This window comes from Fragaria vesca, linkage group LG7 (assembly GCF_000184155.1).
Source record: "Fragaria vesca subsp. vesca linkage group LG7, FraVesHawaii_1.0, whole genome shotgun sequence".
Taxonomy (NCBI): domain Eukaryota; kingdom Viridiplantae; phylum Streptophyta; class Magnoliopsida; order Rosales; family Rosaceae; genus Fragaria; species Fragaria vesca.
Genome location: NC_020497.1, coordinates 19,847,506 through 19,866,960, shown reverse-complemented (window position 1 = coordinate 19,866,960; position 19,455 = coordinate 19,847,506). Strand labels below are relative to the sequence as shown.

The 19,455-nt window shown below is 40.6% G+C and overlaps 5 protein-coding genes across 6 annotated transcripts; 3 read left to right on the top strand and 2 right to left on the bottom strand.

Moving 5' to 3' along the window:
• Window positions 1–901: 901 nt before the first annotated feature.
• Window positions 902–1,550, top strand: LOC101305514. Its single transcript, XM_004307767.1, has one exon. It carries the CDS (start codon window positions 1,006–1,008, stop codon window positions 1,174–1,176), a length of 171 nt encoding a protein of 56 aa, XP_004307815.1. The 5' UTR covers window positions 902–1,005; the 3' UTR covers window positions 1,177–1,550.
• Window positions 1,551–4,209: 2,659 nt separating this feature from the next.
• LOC101304135 (putative glycerol-3-phosphate transporter 1-like) lies at window positions 4,210–6,589 on the bottom strand. 2 transcript variants are annotated; one of them, XM_004307763.1, is made up of 3 exons: window positions 6,244–6,395; window positions 5,163–6,162; window positions 4,210–5,068 (listed from the first exon to the last, which is right to left on the bottom strand). In XM_004307763.1, exons 2-3 carry the CDS (start codon window positions 6,139–6,141, stop codon window positions 4,503–4,505), a joined length of 1,545 nt encoding a protein of 514 aa, XP_004307811.1. In that variant the 5' UTR covers window positions 6,142–6,162; window positions 6,244–6,395; the 3' UTR covers window positions 4,210–4,502. The 2 variants fall into 2 exon arrangements, with proteins under 2 accessions (XP_004307811.1, XP_004307810.1); XM_004307762.1 differs by having other exon boundaries at window positions 5,163–6,589.
• A 3,243-nt stretch (window positions 6,590–9,832) lies between these two features.
• LOC101304917 (23.6 kDa heat shock protein, mitochondrial-like) lies at window positions 9,833–10,718 on the bottom strand. The gene has a single exon (XM_004307765.1). It carries the CDS (start codon window positions 10,671–10,673, stop codon window positions 10,074–10,076), a length of 600 nt encoding a protein of 199 aa, XP_004307813.1. The 5' UTR covers window positions 10,674–10,718; the 3' UTR covers window positions 9,833–10,073.
• Window positions 10,719–12,393: 1,675 nt separating this feature from the next.
• Window positions 12,394–15,067, top strand: LOC101310364 (probable LRR receptor-like serine/threonine-protein kinase At3g47570-like). Its single transcript, XM_004309001.1, has 2 exons — window positions 12,394–15,013; window positions 15,060–15,067. Exons 1-2 carry the CDS (start codon window positions 12,394–12,396, stop codon window positions 15,065–15,067), a joined length of 2,628 nt encoding a protein of 875 aa, XP_004309049.1.
• A 1,215-nt stretch (window positions 15,068–16,282) lies between these two features.
• LOC101310072 (probable LRR receptor-like serine/threonine-protein kinase At3g47570-like) lies at window positions 16,283–19,455 on the top strand. Its single transcript, XM_004309000.1, has 2 exons — window positions 16,283–19,004; window positions 19,106–19,455. Exons 1-2 carry the CDS (start codon window positions 16,283–16,285, stop codon window positions 19,453–19,455), a joined length of 3,072 nt encoding a protein of 1,023 aa, XP_004309048.1.

The window sequence follows — 19,455 nt, the reverse complement described above, 5'->3', positions numbered from 1 at the left end:
TTTTTTCGCAGAGAGAAAGACAGAGATGGGGTTTTTATTTTTTTTATATTTTGTTTGACTTTTTTTTTTTGTGCTCTGGTTTTTATATTTTGGACGAGTCAAGTTTTGAGCTCAGGGGAAAGCACAGAGCAAGATCCCCAAATTCTTAACGACTATTTAATGATATATCTGACACCTAACAAAGAACAACAAAATGATACGTAATTAGATTTTTTGTTTGAAACTACATTGAATAATGCATAATTAGATGAACATGTATAATGTACTTTTTATATCTAAAATCATAACAAAAGTGGTCTCAAAAATCTTTAAACATGTTGATTCATCTCGGTAAAACATTTCGTATAAGTAAATAATATTTAAATTTCAAATGTACTATCATTTGTTTTGTATGAATTGATCAAAAAATGTGTTTTGTATGAAACGTTTAACATTGGTTCAAGAACCAAAATTTACGAGAGATGTAACATTAGTTGTACATGACTGAATTGTATAGTTTGTAAGTGATCGATGGAGGTAAATTACGATATAAAAATATGATTACCCTTTTTTGATTGTTATTAGTGATATTCTCACTTGTCTCAAAACACTTTATTTTAAATATTGTATGTTGTATTCAAATACATCAAATTTGTTGGAGAACAAATTATTATTTGAAATATGATTGCTGATCTAATCTAGGACCACCACAACACATTTCCTAGAGTACTAGAGTACTCACATCAATATTGTTGATCTCCATAACTAGCGTAGCTACAAAAAAATAAAAACAAGCATAAAACATTAGCAAATATTTATGCTTCACAAAAATAAAAAAGATGGTGGGAATAATAAGGACATTTGAGTCATTTCACAAGTATTACCTTTCTTGTAGGAAAAGCCGAAAAGAAGAGGGCCAAAATTTCCAGAAGATCGGAGAGCCCAAATTGGTCCCCATAAAAACCCAGAGTTTTCAAAATCCAAAAACCCTAGAAATCGCAGGGCTTATGTGCTTGGAAGAATCGAATGGGGATCATAAAGAGCTCGTTCTCCTTCATACTGGGCGGGTTCACCGGAGTCTACCTAGCCCAAAACTACGCCGTTCCGAACATCAAGAAGCTCGCCGACACTGCCGTATTCATGGCCAAGCAAATCGAGGAGAAGTACCGCAAACCCAAGAAGAAAGACGAGGACTAGGATCGGAGGATTGACGGAGTTTCAAAACCCAGGTTCTGATTTTGGGAGATTCCTAATTAATTGTTTTTAGTTGATGAAAGAGATATTAGTAAAACAAAAAGTAATATAATTTGTGATGGTTTTGTTACTTTGAGGATTCAGGTTTACTGTCAAGTGAAAATTTTTGGTCTTGTTTACTGCTAATGAAAGGCTTTGGAGTAGTTTTGTGATTGTGTCTGCTCTGCATGTGATTAGTTGCATTATGTGTTTGGTAGCTGGATATGAGGTTTTGAATGAAAAACTGGTATTTTGGATTGGAGATGCTTTGTGAATCGCTTTGAAAAGTGGGTAGTCAGTAGTTAGAGTTTAGTCTTTTTAGTATGAAAAGTGGGTAGTGACTCGGAAATCAGATTTGTGCACGAATGTTATCTGTAGAACAGATTTTATCGTGAAAAAACATGTGCCTTTTAGCTTCATGGTATGTAATCAGTTAGATTTTGCCTTAGAGAAGTAGTATATGCTTGTACGCTGCGCTGTGACTTCCCGTGATTGTAAGCCGATGCTATTTGAGTCACAATTCCAAATCATGCTTAGAATTCGGGCATGAGTATTGTTAATGTTTAATGATGAGAGGTAGACTGATATCCAAAACAGAGTTTTGACTTGTGGAAATCGATTTATATGTGCTTCATTAACTCAGTTGATGTTAAGAAGGGTCCTTTTGGTTTGATTGATCTTATTTCCTTTGATCAACTTAACAAGTATGGAGCAGTTCATCTCTGCTTATGAGTTTCTGAAGTGCACATCAGCTGACTCGATTATTCTGAGTTATCAGTGGGGTTTATCTATTTTTAAGGTGTACTGTGACACTTTATATTTTATCTGATGTGTTCTAAATTGTTAATGCTTTATCCATTGCTAAGCATCATGTAAGTCGAGGCATTTTCTGAATGTTTTAGTGTATATCTTCATTGATGGCTCTCTTGCTAGGTCCAATATGTTTGCTTAAGTTTATTAACCCCCGTGTATTGGTACAAGACTGAAGTTGGACACTGCTTCCAGAGTTTTAGGCATGAAACCTAGCCAACATCTCACTAGTGACTACATTTCATTTGGTAGTGTATAAATAACTGAATTTACATGTCCCTGACTCCTGAGGGGAATGTCATGATAGGCTCAAGCTATAAAGATGATTGAAAAGTTGACACAGTTAGTTAGTATCTGGTAAGTTGTTGTATGTAGTGTTTGATGACCTGGTAGAGTCTAATACATTTGCATTTGGTGGAGTCACTTGTATGAGGTATGACCGTATGAGCACTCTTGGGCTGGATAACATCTAGAAGAGGACTTTTAGGCATCTTGTTCTGTGAGCTTAAAGTCTTAAAATGTGTGTCCTTTGTGTGACTTACAGCCCTGTTCAGCCCAGTGGTCAGCGTCACATATTGGTTTTTCTAGTTCTAAGGTAATCTGGTGAAGGCATTATTCATCCCTGAACTTTGAAAGCGAACCCAACACAGTCTGATTAGGTCATAAACACTTTTAAATTGGTGATCCGAGACTCGGTATCTTGTTTGTGGTTGATGCATAATTGGAATCTCATTAGTAAATAATAAAGCAGGTCATTACTTTACTCTTAGTGCTTAAATAATTTAGTGAAAGGGCAGTGGTTAGTATCTAGATATGTGGTCAGTAAGAAATGGAATCAGATTGATTAGCTTAAGAAGAATTCTTTATGTACAATTTCATTGTTTAAGCACGCTTGGTGGATGAGGAAGAAAACGTCCAAGCAAAACAGAAGAGCGTCACCTTTGTTGTCTCCATCCATTTTTCTGGCAATTGCCGTAACCACTAACACTAGCATCACCTTGGATATTCTTTCCTTCTTCAGCAATGGTCCTCCCCACTCTTTAGTGCCATTTTACAATGCACCAAAAGATGTCATATGCAACGACTGGGAAGAGGGTTCCTTTCAACTTTAGGATCAGGTGCGGCGAAATCCCTACACTATCGGATTCCACAATCAAATGTCGAGTGTAATCGGTTAATATGTCTAGCTAGCTATACAAAAGTGCGTACGACTTGCTCAAAGTGGCGTGCAAGTGTTATAATGTGTTGAAATGTAATGCTTCAGTGTCACTCCTTTTAGTAAAACCGAATCCTCCCCTAACCTTACTTGGGAATTGGTCTTGTTTCCCTGTACATTGGAACTAGGCGAACTTGCAAGTAAACAAAGGACGTGGATTAGAAAACAGAGAAGGAAACAAAATATGCCGTAACCGAGGAGGCTTTAGCACCAGACAATGTAGTCGGCATCTCCAAGCTTTGTTAAGAAAGACCACCAACCAATTTTGAATATGAACAATCCGAGTCACAGCTGATGCTGAATGCTGGCATTTCCAAATTAAAGTCCTTGTCTTTTACCCTTTACTTTTGAAACCCAGATTCAAACCAATACTCTTCATGTTTTGGAGCAAAAAGCCTCTGTTTTGCACCATTCGTTTTGGTGGCCGCAGGGCCAAGCACTCAGGTGCTCAAAGAGTTTTGGCACTGAACCTACATTCCACTTCTTTAGTTGTCCCACAAGCTCAATTGCTCAATTGCTCAAAGCCTCAAAGTGAGGATTTAAGTGGTCCATTGGAATAGCACACAAACAAGAAAGGAAGTTTCTTACGTTGCCTACATTGGATTAGATTATGCCAAATTGAAAAGGATCGGAGCTGCTTTCCTTTCTATTTTGGTGGTCATCGTCATCGCTTAGCGACAAGATATCGACATGAACCGTGCCATATCTTAACATGCAACAGTATTCTAGCCTCGGTAGTTTCATTGCATTGTTCATTTTGGATCCTTTACCATAAATTGGAGTGGAGATCCTCATCAAATCTGAAAGTAGCAGCAGTTTTCATCACGTTTGTCACCCCTGCATGTGTTTGGTTACTGGAGAATTACAAGTTTCACCGGCTCCCCTAATCCGTTTCGTGTTGAATCATTTCCAGTTTGATCGCCCGAAAAGAATGAAGCAGAGTTGGTATGAAGATGGTAAGAACAGAGAAGAAGAGGAACAAAGAGAAATTCAATTTTCTGGTGAGATTGTCACCAATCTGAATATGAATCATGCTGTGATTAATATCACAAGACATACAAAAAATGTATACACAATTACACATATATATTACAAAGCCACAACACTAATCACCCCACCCCTTTATCTAACAATATGGAGAAGGTTTAAGAAAATCATCTCCTTTATCCCTAATAGAGGTCCTCCTCCTATTTAATATGATGAGCAGGAACTCCGAGCTTTGAAGCAGAACTTGTGGATACAATGGAAATGAAAACCACTAAAATCACACATCAATCACTGCAGGTTGAGACCTTGACGTAGACCCCCTGCGTGATCTTGATTCTTCGATCTTTGCAGTCACTTCGGCTACAACAAGCCTTGTTAGAAGCAACCCTGCAATTAGAGCTGCTCCCATCAACATTGTGAAAACTGCACTCCAGCTCTTGGCAGAAATGTAGCCAGTTAACAATGGACCAATTGCAGCCCCTACAGAACCTGTTCCATCAATAATAGCAGTTACAGTTGCCAATGCCCTTGAGTTTCCACGCAATGAGCTATGAGTTCCCAGGTCTGCTGAGACGGCCGTTGTTATTAGAGCATATGGCCCGTTAACAAACATGCCGGTGATGAACATAAGGATAACGTTTGCAGTTAAAGATATGCTCCCATAGCTCCGGTAGAAAAAGAGAGCAGGGATAGCGCAATACATGAAACTAGCAGCTGTTATCGCTCTAGCATCCAACCGGTCAGAAATATGTCCCGCAAGGATTCCTCCAAGCACACCTCCAACATCAAACAATGTCGACAAGTTACCAGCCGCTGCATCTGACAAGTACTGCCCATCAATAGCTGCAATATGTGTGAAAATGAAATGTTAGTCAACAACAAAGTTCAATAAATCAAATCACAAATCCAAAACAACATACGGAAGTGTTCAAATTACCTGTATGGCTAATGTAGAAAGGAAGCCAATAGAGAAATGTATAAGCCACCAATTTGGAAAAGAACAGGCAAAGAGCAAAAGGAGCAACACCAGGAATTTTCCAAGCTTCAATGAACCCCACAGGCTGATCCTTCACCTCTGCCCTTGATGATATCAACAATGGTGAAGTCACTTCCGCCCCACTTTTCTTCGGAGAATCCGATTCATCCTCTTCACTAACTCCCACAGACTCAGGAGTAACAGGCAAAAACAGAAAAACAACCAAACCAATTGTCGCAATCATCAAACCCGGCACTACAAAAGACCAACCCCATCCATATTGCAGTAGGGCAGAAGCAACCAAAGACCCAGTAATGTTCCCAACAGAAGTATGGGCATTCCATATCCCCATTATCAACCCTCTCTTCTTCTTCCCAAACCAATTACCAACCACTGCAACCACCGAAGGCCACCCTGTCGATTGGAACAAACCCGCAAGCATTTGAACCGCAAGATAGTAATAGAAGCTGTGAATGCTTCCCCAATACCCAATTCCAAACAGTGAAGTAAACACACCTGTTCCCACCATTCCTATAGTCAAGAAAATCCTCAAGTTTATTCTATCCCCCAAATGACCAGAAAAGTACATTCCTATAGCATAAACAGCTAGAAAAGCTACATCAATTTCCCCAAGCAAGACTGTTCCATCTGATCCATCAAATGGTGCCCATCCATCCCCAAGAATCCAAGAAAAGGGTCTTCTTCTCCATGGCAAGGAATTCAGGCTGACCTCATCAGAAGCAGGATCAAGAGTACTCTTGACCACACTAGTGGTCTTCCTGGCAGCATGGTAGCTTGCATAGGCTATAAAAGTAACAATCAAAACAATAACTTGGTGGGTTTTGTATGAAATATTCGATCTTTTTATGTACTCTATGAATCGGATCCCCAAGGGCTTGGTGTAATTTGTCTCAGGTGATGGCTCTTCCATTGATCCCATGTATTGATTTGCACTCTCAAGCTGCAAATGGAGAATCATAAAAGATGAGAGTGCAATCCAACATACTACGAAATTAAAAATTCAAAAATCAAAATGATTTACCAGCTTGCACCAGAAATAGAAAGAACATTTATGTAATCCAATACGACAAACAATACAATCAGCAGCTCACACTTTCCAAAGTTTGAGAGGACAAAAAAAGAGCTGATATTTTTCAAGAATCAAAACTAGCACTCTGATACATCTAGCCAAAATCAAATAATTTTCAGGTCAGAGATCATTACTGGGAAGAAAAACAGAACCCACCAAAGATTAAAAGGGGTGAAAAAACAGAGGAAAACAGAACGGTCAAAAAGTCTAGAAATCAGTTTCCCAGAAGAATTAGATACATGAACAGTTACAATATTCCCGCTTTGACAGAATTAAAAGCCAAAGAGGAGTCGTAATAAAGAGTGATGAAGGAGATGGAACTAGAACCAAAACTGGTCAAAAAAGTAAGAAACTTTCAGGTGACAATTACAAAGCAAAGAAACATACCATTGGGTAAAGCTTGAAATGAGCTAGAGTGAGCTCGACTAAAACTGGGGTTCGGATATTGTATTTGGGTTAGGTGTATAAATTCGTCTCTAAATTTTCTGGTTTGGTTGGAATGGAAGGGTAGGTTGCTGAGAAAAAGAAAGACAGAAGAACTGGTATCTGTTTCAACTTTCAAAGCTCTAAAGGCGCAAAGCTAGGAGGCAGCAACGTGATTCTTTTATGCTCACCGGTAATGGTATTTAATATTTTTATGCTTTGAAATTCCCGTATTGCCCAATATTTCCGTTCTCGTGCCTTCTCGGTGAATGTAGGGAGGCTGCACTGGTATGACGAAAATGCCCTTGCTTGGTGATGCATTGATGAATAGGGGACAAGTTTCATGATTTTTGAAAATTTTGTTGTTGATGCTTGGTATTATTTTAATTTTGGGCTCTATTATTATTGTTAGAATAAATACTTGGGACAACTATAAAGAAACACGTCTGATTTTTAAGACGCGCGTAATCGAGTCGTATTAATGTGTATTTTTTTAAACTTTTTTTTTTTTTTGGTTAATGATCGAGGATAGGCGAATAATCACCTATCACTCTATGTTATTAATAAAAGAAAAAAGAAACAAAGGAGGGGGATCAAAACCAAAACCTCCTAAAACAAATGACAGACTAGCTGAAACGAAATTGAGGCATACCTCTAACATCGTTATTATAAGACAATAATATGAAAGGTGGAGGCTCATCCTACCATATCAATTCAGAGCATGACGTACCTTGATTTGCCAGAGCATCAGCTATCTTATTCCCTTCACGAAAAATATGAGTAGCCTTGAAATTCATTTTAGAGATTCGGTATAAGCAATTCAACCAACGAACTCGAAGAGGCCAAGGAACAAGAGAAGGTCTGCGAATATAATCAAGTACCAAAGATGAGTCAACTTCCAACCAAATATGCTTCCAATCACGAACCCAAGCAAGTACCAAAGATGTGTATTTTTTTAAACTTAATCATAACCGGTCTTATCGTCTGACAAGGAAAACTACGTAGTCTGAGCCTGAGATAACAATATAACACTAAAGTAGCAATACTTTGATCGAGCATAGTCTTCGAATAATTATTGTACATTTTCGGCTATATTTAAAGAAATGTTAGAAATAAATAGAACATTTTTTTATATTGTAAATTTGTTAAAATTTTAAACGAAAAATGGAATGATATCTGTTCTGGTTTATAGTTTTCCTCATCCACTTTCTGCAATATTCTCATGGCTCTCATGTGATTTAGTGATAGTTTCTCAAAGCATATCAGTTGAATACAAGGCATGATCTCCTATCTATGTTGACTATGGTGCAACGCTACCGTCTCGCTTTATATACGTCCAACAACAAGTTAAACATGATTAATTAGTTGATACCTATTGGTTTAGCCATAACAATACACTATTACAGTATGTGGCATATGATTAATGGAGGGTTTATTATAATGTCAAACGATTAGACACAACCGGTAGCCACATGACTTGGGAACTAGAACACCAACTCATGGGGTCCAAATTGACGAAGCCAGATCTCCAGGGAAGCAATGCACGTCTCTACTCAAAAAGTCTATTATAGGCACATCTTGGGTGTTCTACACAACATTCACTTCCACAGCAAGCTAGCTCTGAGAATAGGTCAAGTAAGTGGCCTCCTAAAACTCTGTTGCAACGAGTTATCAAGCTCACAAGCTTTTGGTTCGCTTTGGAATCTCAAAAACTCAAGACGAGTGCCGCTTATTCAATTTACAATATCACGTTTAATCCGTGGAGATAGAAAATCCGCGTATAAACTCGGATTCTCTGTCTCCAGTCTCCACGAATGTGACGTGGATCTGCGCATGCGCGGATGGACATCATGCCCTTGGAAAGAAGGCAATGTGTGTTCTATGTGATTAATAACTTTTGGAAGACATCCATCATTAGTTTGATCCAGGAGGACTGTGAAGTGATAGCTGGGTTAAATAATGGTCACTGTGCTTTCACATGAATCAGATGGCACTGCGCAATGGAGCGATGGACCAACTCCACAGACATCTTTTCGATCCTCATGATGGACCAACACTGTACTTTTTATAATGCGATGTCGGATTCCATCGTTCTCTTTGATCTCCGGTAGTAAAAATGTTGGTCTGTGCAAGAGCTGCCTGGTTAAAAGGGCAATTGGGTAAAACCAATCAACATTACTATAATGATTAGTGTGGGCAACATCGTAATTCAGCACCCACCGGAAGCAAAACGCCCTTCAACGCGCCCGCCGGGTAAGTACAAAGTCGGACTGCTGCGAGCACGTCTCTTACGAATATTCGCATATCCGAATATCCGAACGGAATTATGCCAAGCTTAATTCGTATATACTCCCTGAGAATACGGGGCCCACCAGGAGCCAATGTGGGCGCACGGTTTAAATGACGTGGCATGAGTCATAGACGATGGGGCTATCTTGGCGCCATCTGGCGCGAGATGCATGGCTCGGTATGGAACCCGTCGTCGACGTCTCGTTTTGGGCCAGTTATGCTCGCACACGGCTAGACATGAGGAAGGAGATCGGAAATTTCCTTTCTTGGATCACTGTATTTATTGGGGCCTTGAGCTTAATGGTTGCCTTTGGACTATCTCATTGATTGATTGTTAGGCCTCAATCTGTTCTCTCCCATTCTTTCATTTATGGATATGTGGTTTCATTTTTTGCATTATCTTCTTGTTTATTTATGAGAAAGATTTTTGGTTAGGCGAACCTATCGTATCATATCATATCATTTGGTTACTTCTAACAGCATATATTTGTGTAAAAGTGACAGAATTTGTTGTAGGCTGACATTAAGAGGTTTGATTGGTATGTCGAACATGCTACATGCAATTACGACTATCCACGAGTTACTTGTCCCTTTGTTCATTTAGCCATTCATGTTGACAACTTTTGTTGTCATCGTGAAGAAAACAAACGACTAACTAAGCACCATTCATCGACTCTCCAATGTCGTCCCCTAGATGTTTGAATTTGTATATGGGCACTTACCACTCCAACCCAACTATACACGATACCTCTTTTATCAATCTCAACATCTTCAGTTTCGACCTAAGTTTGGTCCTTTTCTCTCATCTCTACCAAAAGTCGGATATTAAAGCCAAGGCCCAAGGCTTAAGGCCCACATAATTCATTCATGAAAACAACCTGTAACTTTGATAGGAGTTGTTTTCTATTTGAAATTAAAATAACCTGGAATTTTTAATTAACCCTTTTTTGGGCAACGAGACTTTGGAAAACAAACTGAGTCAAAACTCATCGCTAACAAAACAAAAACAAAAACAAAAGTCAACAATTATTCACACACCCTCAAAACGACGTAGTACAGACCCCTAAACACTACTCAACCCTCACGTGAAACACATCACTCCTCTCCTCCTCCTTAATCTTCGGCACAACCACCTTGAGCACGCCGTTCTTCATCTCCGCCTTGACGCCGTCCGTCTTAAACACCTTCTCCGGCAGCTGAATCCCCGTCGAGTACCTCCTCGGCTCCTCTTCTCCTTCCACGTGTCCCCCTTCGCCTCTAATCACCAAAATGTCCTTCTCCACCGAAACCTTCACGTCCTCTTTCCCCAGCCCCGGCATGTCAAACCTTAGATGCAAACCCTCCTCCGTCTCACGCGCGTCCCAGCCTCGGCGCGTGGCGGAGAGGAAGGGATTCTCTGAGATCTGGTCCACCATATTCAGCACCTGGCTCAGGTTCCGGCCCGCCGAGAACGGCGACGGAGCAAACACGTCGGAGAAGAAGTTGTTGCGGCGGAGCGGGAGGGGGCGGCGGTAGGAGTCGACGTCGGTTTCGTCGCTGTCGTCGGAGTCGTAGCGGCGGGTGGCGTTGGTGGTGAAGAGCCTGGCGGCGGGGATTGAGGGAAAGGCGGAGGAGGATTTGGGGAGGAGAGTGGAGGAGAGGAGTCGCCGGAGAGCTAGGGAGGAAACCATTGAAAGGTGAGAAGCGAGCTTGGAAATAGTGTGAGAGATTTCTTTGGATGTGGACTGGAAATTTTGGAGGGTTGTTTTTGTAGTGGTGAAGAGGAGAGTGTGGAAGGGTCAGGAAGGGAAGAGAAGGTTCTGGAAGCTTGTTGGGCTCGGGCTGAAGATTGAAGGCTGAGTCACTATAGAGTACTAATGACCCATAAATATATTTTGAAGTCTATTTGAATCAAATCATCCGGTGTAGCGCAACTCTCATTGTGAAAGAGTTCCAGGTTCAACTCCTGGCACCGGAATCTTTTTTATGTTTTTTTTTTCATTATTATTATTATTATTTTTTTGCAAGGAACTGATTTCTTATATTATACCAAGACTACGTTGATTCCAGGAGAATGAACTTTTTACAAAGATTTGTTTCGCAACTTCCGCAAAATCTTATTTATCGAAGAAAAACTTCTGCAGAATCTTCAAATAATGAAAATATCACCTCAGTATACTGTATACAAATTTTCACTGACTATATACCTAAGTATATTGGTGAACTTGATTCACTCTGAATACATAAAATTGGCACGTACTGAAAGTCTGAAACATACACAACGTACTCCAGAGGCATATGTATTGATAGAGAGTAGAGCTATCTTTGGAGTTCATCAATCTATGATGGATGCAGAAGGAAGGTTTCAAGAAGACAACTGCAGCATATACATCTTTCCTTGCTACGAGTCATCCCCAAGTAGTCCACAATGCCGCAGTTAATTAATCAGCATAACAAGGAGAGAAACTCCATCAAGAAACTTTTCTGTGCGAGTGAGAGTGAACGACATGTCGACGCACAGTCATAAAATTTGTGGTCGCATAGGCGGATTGGGCCAATGCGGGTTAGGCGGTAGCTATGTTGGTTGGGCCTAGGCATGGTGGTCAGTCCATTTAAGAAATAAAAAATAAAAAATAAAAACATAAAACGACGACGCAGAGGGGATGAGTCTGAGCAAGCGCGCAAAAGAGAAGAGCTGTATGGATTGACAGAGTAGAGTTTTTGTGTGTGTGTGGAGTTCATCAATCTATGATGGAAGCAGAAGGAAGGTTTGAAGCAGTCAATTGCAGAATATACATAGTTCCTTGGTATGAGTACGTCACCCCCAAGTAATTCTACTGCTCATCAAAAAATCAAAAATACTGTATATTTTGATCATCGATCAGTTTCAAAATTATGTTCTGATGAGAATATTTAGCAAATGCTTTTTGCTAATCATATATGATCAAGCACGGTCGTCTTCTTCAGTGCTGTGCTGTGCTGATCAGAGGACCTGGCCTAGTCATAATCATATATATGTCTTCAAATTTCCACGGGGTTGGAATTTGATGCCACATATCAACTGTCTCATTTATTGCGATATATAATTTCGTCTACCACGGGTTGGAATTTCAAGCAAAGACTAGACTTTCGTCTACCATTGGAAGCAAGTAAAGTCAGTCTTGATCGTCTGTTGCTTCAAACTGTCAACAAACCAAATAACTGGGTTCAGATGTATGTCCGACCCTATAATTAAGCTAGTTGTGTAAGACCTCAAATGCAGCTTACAAATCTTCACAACCCGGTATCCGATTCAAAATGTTGTTGATTTTGGATATGAAAATCACCTCATCCTACTTACTTTCCAATGCACTAGCACTAGCACTAGCATTCTTTGCTTTTGGTTGTTGCTGTGACTCCATGGCCTCAACCATGGACAATAATCGGTTGGGGCTGGGACGAGGAAACGAGACGGATCGGCTGGCATTGCTTTCCATTAAAGCTCAAATACACCAAGATCCTGATCGGCCGGTCATGAGCTCGTGGAATGAGTCCACTCATTTTTGCATGTGGTATGGTGTCACCTGTAGCCGACGCCATCTTCAGAGGGTCACTAAGTTGGACCTTGGCTCCCTGAAGTTGTCCGGGTCCATATCTCCTCACATAGGAAACTTGAGCTTCCTAAGGGATCTACGCCTCTATAACAATAGCCTCACCAACAAAATTCCTCTAGAAATTGGGCAGTTGCAGAGGTTGCGGATATTAGGACTACAAAACAACTCACTCAGCGGTCTTATCCCTGCCAATATACACAAATGCTTCAACCTCATTATTCTTGATGTTAGTTACAACATGCTGGTAGGTAACATTCCTCCAGAAGTCAGTTCTTTGTCTAAGCTTAAGCATCTACGTTTGACAGTTAATAATTTAACAGGATACATACCTCCTCCTTTAGGTAACCTTTCTAGTCTTGAAACATTTGCTGCACGTGCGAATAACTTGGTGGGCGGTATTCCTAGTTCTCTAGGCCAACTGACAAAATTATCATATTTTGCATTAGAGTCAAATAGGTTGTCTGGTACCATCCCTCCCTCCATCTATAACATCTCTAGTCTCCTTACTTTTGCCATAGCAATCAACCAGTTTCAAGGGGGCATGTCCCCATCCTTATTCAGAAACCTCCCGAATCTCCAAATTTTTAGCATTTACCTTAATCAGTTTACCGGATCACTTCCTCTCTCAATAAGCAATGCTACTAATTTGGAGATTTTGCAAGTTAGTGATAACAAATTAACAGGGCAAGTGCCGAATTCACAAAAGCTTCGTAACCTTAGGAGGTTAAACATTGCTCGTAATCATCTCGGAAGTGGCGGTGATGGGGACTCAAGATTTATATCAGACTTGACCAATGCCACGAAGTTGGACCGGCTGCAAATAGGATACAACAACTTCGGAGGGACGTTGCCCGCATCAATATCTAATCTCTCAACCCTTTCAAAACTACATGTCTATAGCAACCAATTACACGGAAGCATCCCTGCAGGGATAGGGAATCTGGTCAACATGCAAAAAGTGTATTTGGGTGATAACATGTTCACAGGTAACATTCCCACTGACATCGGAAAGCTTTCAGGTCTTGGGATATTGAGATTTGATAACAACAGATTATCCGGGAGCCTCCCATCCTCTCTAGGAAATTTGACAACGTTAGTTCGACTCGAATTGCAAAGAAATACTTTTAGTGGCACCATTCCTGCAAGCCTTGGGGAATGCCATTCGTTGCTGTGGTTGGATCTTTCTGGCAATTACTTTACTGGCGAGATTCCTCCACAAGTTATTGGGCTTCAATCCTTATCAATATATTTGTACTTGTCCGAAAATCGTCTCAGTGGTTCTCTTCCCTTGGAGGTAGGAAAGTTGACAAATCTAGGTCATTTTGATGTCTCTTACAATAAGTTATCAGGAAATCTTCCTAGCAGCCTTGGTAGTTGCCAGAGTTTAGAGGTCCTGCTCTTGCAAGGAAACTTCTTTGACGGCCCCCTTCCTTCCGCTATGGCCTCCTTGAGAGGGATTCAAGAGTTAGACTTTTCACACAACAATCTTTCCGGCTTGATTCCTGAATTCCTGGCGGGGTTAGGAGGCTTGAAACAACTTAACTTGTCTTTCAATAACTTTTGGGGTGAAGTGCCAGTTAAAGGTGTCTTTAACAATGCAAGTGCCACTTCAGTTGTCGGTAACACTAGGCTTTGCGGAGGCATTTTTGATCTCCACCTTCCAAAGTGCAAGTCTAAGCAATCATGGTCTCGTAACTTGAAACTGACAATCTCATTAGTCTCCGCAGTCACTGTTCTTGGAGTAGCTATGCTGTTGACATTTCTCTTTCTTTGTTTCTTGAAAAAGAGAAGCAAAGAAACTCCATCAAGCACATTGGCGAACTTTGTTTTACAAGTGTCGTTTAGTGCTCTCTTGAAAGCTACTGATGGCTTCTCTACATCAAATTTGATTGGTGCTGGTAGTTTTGGTTCTGTATACAAAGGAATTCTCGGCGAAGATGGAGCTCAGCTTGTTGCTGTGAAGGTGTTTAACATGTTACGCCAAGGAGCATCCAAGAGTTTTCTGGCAGAATGTGAGGCACTCAGAAATACCAAACATCGCAATCTAGTCCCGATTATAACTGCATGTTCTAGTGTGGACTTTCATGGAAATGATTTCAAGGCTTTGGTTTATAAGTTCATGGAGAATGGGAGCTTAGAAGAGTGGCTGCATCATCCAACTACAGGGACAGAAGAAGCACCAAAGAACTTAAGTCTTGTTCAGAGGCTAGACATTGCCATTGACGTTGCTTATGCAGTGGATTATCTTCATAATCATTGCGAAACACCAATGGTTCATTGTGATCTCAAGCCGAGCAATGTTCTTTTGGACAATGACTTTATTGGACATGTTGGTGACTTAGGATTAGCTAGAATCCTCTCAAGACTAGCCGATAACGTTTCAGCTAATCAATCAAGTTTCTTTGGAATAAGAGGGACTGTTGGTTACGCTGCTCCAGGTATATATTTTATATGATATTTTTTGTGCTACTATTTATTGTATAGGTAGGTAGTTTCATTTACGAGAGCTGTTTTGTTAGCAATTGTGATGTTTGAACCGCGGAGTACGGAATGGGAAGTGAGGTTTCAACATATGGAGATGTCTACAGCTTCGGCATTCTCTTGTTAGAGATGTTTACAGGGAAGAGACCTACTGACCACATCTTCATGGATGGTTTGAACCTTCACAGGTTTGTGAAGATGGCCTTGGGCGAACGAGTTTCAGAGATTGCAGATTCATCACTTGTTCAAGATGGCAATCCGAGTCAGAGCACCAATGATGCTCTTGAAGAATGCTTGAGTTCAATACTAGGAATTGGAGTTGCATGCTCTGCGGAATCCCCAACAGACCGAAAGAGTATCAGTGATGTTGTATTTGAACTAAAAAAGATTCGAGCCACTCTTGTTGGATAGAAACTTTGCTATTGCTTTGTTATAGCTTTCACTGCCTAGTGCCAATCATGCATGTTTTTGTGTTCTGCCTGCTTTCAAGTCTAGTTGCCACTGTTTATGTTTATGTTTATGTTTATGTATGAGTAAAGTTTACGTAAAATACTACTACATCTTGTATCTTGTGTTCTGCCTTGAACTAGAGAACTTCAAATGATCTAAAATCAAAGTTCAATAAAATGAACAGAACATCCATTTCTTTTTCTTGGCATTTTTTTTTACTTCGAAGGAGATGAAAAGGACTTATCTGTGGCAATCAGACCTCAATATCCATGGAACTTGGTGTACCTCAACATATATATATTGATCATCATTTTCAATATTATGTTTTTGATGAGAGTATCTAACGAAGGCTTTTTCTTCATGAATCATATATGATAAAGCTGTGTAGTCTTCTTCGGTGCTGTGCTGATCGAGGACCTCGCCTAGTCATAATCATATGTCTACTAATGGTTGACATGCAACTCTGTTTTCATTTATTGTCATTGACATTAAATTTCCTCTACCAAGAACCTGGAAATTTATGCCAAAGATCTGGTCTAGTCCTCCAGCTTCTTGTTATTTTTTTTTTTTTTTTTTATTCATTAATTTTTCGTGGAGGGACAGTAAGTTAGTCCCTCTACGCTTACCAAAAAAAATAAAAAAATGCCAAAGATCTGGACTTTCGAAGTCAACATATGTGTGCTATGCACATTCATGTGATCCCTTATTTCCTATCCTCTAGTTGTAAGGCCTTAAAGGGAGCTTACAAAACTTCACAACCCCGTAGCCAATTCAAAATGGTGATGATTTTGGATATGAAAATCACCTCATCTCACTTGCTCTCCGATGCACTAGCACTAGCATTTTCTCTTGTTTGTTGCTGCAGTTCTATGGCCTCAACCATGGACAGCAATAGGCTGGAGCTCGGAGGAGGAAACGAAACGGATAGGCTAGCATTGCTTGCCATTAAAGCTCAACTACACCAAGATCCTAATCAGCCGATCCTGAGCTCATGGAATGAGTCCACTCAGTTTTGTTTGTGGTATGGTGTCATCTGCGGCCGGAGCCAGAATCAGAGCAGGGTCACTACCCTGGACCTAAGTTCCCTGAAGTTATCCGGCTCCATATCTCCTCACATAGGAAACCTGAGCTTCCTAAGAGAGTTACACCTCTACAATAATAGCCTCACCAACAAAATCCCTCCAGAAATTGGGAACTTGCAGAGGCTGTGGAAATTAGCTCTACATAACAACTCACTCAGCGGTCCTATTCCTCCCAATATCTCCAACTGCTTCAACCTCAGTTTTCTTGATGTTGGTTTCAACATGCTGGGAGGTAAGATTCCCTCAGAACTTGGTTCCTTGTCTAAGCTCGAGTATCTTAGGTTGGCAGTTAATAATCTAACAGGAGAGTTACCTTCTTCCTTGGGTAACATCTCTAGTCTTGTGAGAATTGTTGCTCATAGGAACAATTTGGTGGGAAGTATTCCTAGTTCTTTAGGCCGATTGAAATTATTATCATCTTTGATATTGGAATCAAATATGTTGTCTGGTACCATCCCTCCCTCTATCTATAACATCTCTAGTCTCCAAACTTTTCTCCTATCAACCAACCAATTTCAAGGGAGCTTTCCCCCATCCTTGTTCACAACCCTTTCGAATATCCAAGAATTTAGGATTAACGAAAATCAGTTAACCGGATCACTTCCTCTCTCGATAAGCAATGCCAGTAATCTAGTGGACTTTGGAGTTGGAGATAACAAGCTAATAGGACGAGTGCCAAATTTAGGAAAGCTTCATAACCTAGTGTACTTTGTTATGTCTTATAATCATCTCGGAAGCGGTAGAGATGGGGACTTGGATTTTTTCACAGACTTGACCAATGCTACACAGTTGGAGTGGTTGGCTATAGAAGCAAACAATTTCGGAGGGACATTGCCAGCGTCAATGTCCAATCTCTCAACCAACCTTGCAATAATCTATGTTCAAGAAAACCAATTACATGGGAGCATCCCTGCAGGGATAGGGAATCTAGTCAACATGCAAATATTGGGTTTTTATGGAAATATGTTCACAGGTACCATTCCCACTGACATTGGGAAACTTTCAGATCTTGGGAGATTGGGTTTTCATAACAATAGGTTATCAGGGAGCCTCCCATCCTCTCTAGGAAACCTGACATCTTTACTTGAACTCTATTTGCAAGGAAATCAATTAAATGGCACCATCCCTACAAGCCTTGGGAAATGCCGTTCTTTGCTGCTGCTGGATCTTTCTAGCAATAATCTTAGCGGCGACATACCTCCACAAGTTTTTGGCCTTCCTTCCTTATCATCTAATATGAACTTGTCCGGAAATCATCTCAGTGGTTCCCTTCCTTCGGAGGTAGGACAGCTGAAAACTCTAAGTGGGTTGGATGTCTCTAACAATAGATTATCAGGAAAACTTCCTAGTAGCCTTGGTAACTGTGAGAGTTTAGAAGTACTTCGTTTGCAAGGTAACTTCTTCAACGGCTCCATTCCTTCGGGAATGAACTCCTTGAGGGGGATTCGAGAGTTAGACCTTTCGCACAACAATCTCTCCGGTGAAGTTCCTGTATTTTTGGCGGGGTTTGGTGGCTTGAAGCAACTTGACCTGTCTTTCAATGACTTTTGGGGTGCAGTGCCACTGAAAGGTGTCTTTAACAATGCAAGTGCCATTTCAGTTGTCGGAAACACAAGACTCTGCGGAGGTATTTCTCATCTCCACCTTCCAAAGTGCAAGTCTAAAGAATCCATGTCTCATAGCAAGAAACTAACAATCTCATTAGTATTTGGTATTCTTGGAATAGCTATGCTGTTGATATTTCTCTTTCTTTGTTTCTTGAAAAAGAGAAGCAAAGCAACTCCAACAAGCTCTTTGGAGAAATCTGCGTTGGAAGTTTCGTATAGTGCTCTCTTGAATGCTACTGATGGCTTCTCTGAAAAAAATATGATTGGTGCGGGTAGTTTTGGGTCTGTATACAGAGGAATTCTTGGCGAAGATTTAGCTCAGATTGTTGCTGTGAAGGTGTTTGACATGTTGCGCCGGGGTGCTTCCAAGAGTTTCCTAGCCGAATGTGAGGCACTCAGAAATATCAGACATCGCAATCTAGTCCCGGTTATAACTGCATGTTCCAGTGTTGACTCTCATGGTAATGATTTCAAGGCTTTGGTCTATAAGTTCATGGAGAATGGGAGCTTAGAGGAGTGGTTGCATCCAACTACTGGGACAAAAGACGTACCGAAGAATTTAAGTCTTGTTCAAAGGTTAGACATTGCCATTGATGTTGCCTGTGCAGTGGATTATCTTCATAATCATTGTGAAACACCAATAGTTCATTGCGATCTCAAGCCGAGCAATGTTCTTTTGGACAATGACATGACTGGACATGTTGGTGACTTTGGATTAGCTAGATTCCTCTCAAGACTAGCTGATAACGTTTCGACAAATCAGTCGAGTTCCATTGGAATAAGAGGGACTGTTGGTTATGCTGCTCCAGGTATGTACTTGAGCTATTTTGTTCTGCCATTTTTCTTGTATAGCTAGGTAGTTTCATTATTGAGAGCTGTTCTGTTAACAATTGTGGTGTTGGAACCACAGAGTATGGAATGGGAAGTGAGGTGTCGACATATGGAGATGTCTATAGCTTCGGCATTCTCTTGTTAGAGATGTTTATTGGGAAGAGACCCACTGACCACATGTTCATGGACGATTTGAACCTTCACAAGTGTGTAAAGACGGCCTTGGGCGATCGAGTTTCAGAGATTGCAGACTCATCACTTGTTCAAGAAGGCTATCCGAGCCAGAGCACCAATGATGCTCTTGAAGAACGCTTGAGTTCAATACTAGAAATTGGAGTTGCATGCTCTGTGGAATCCCCAATAGAACGAAAGAATATCGGTGAAGTTGTATCTGAACTTAAAATGATTCGAGCCACTCTTGTTAGATAG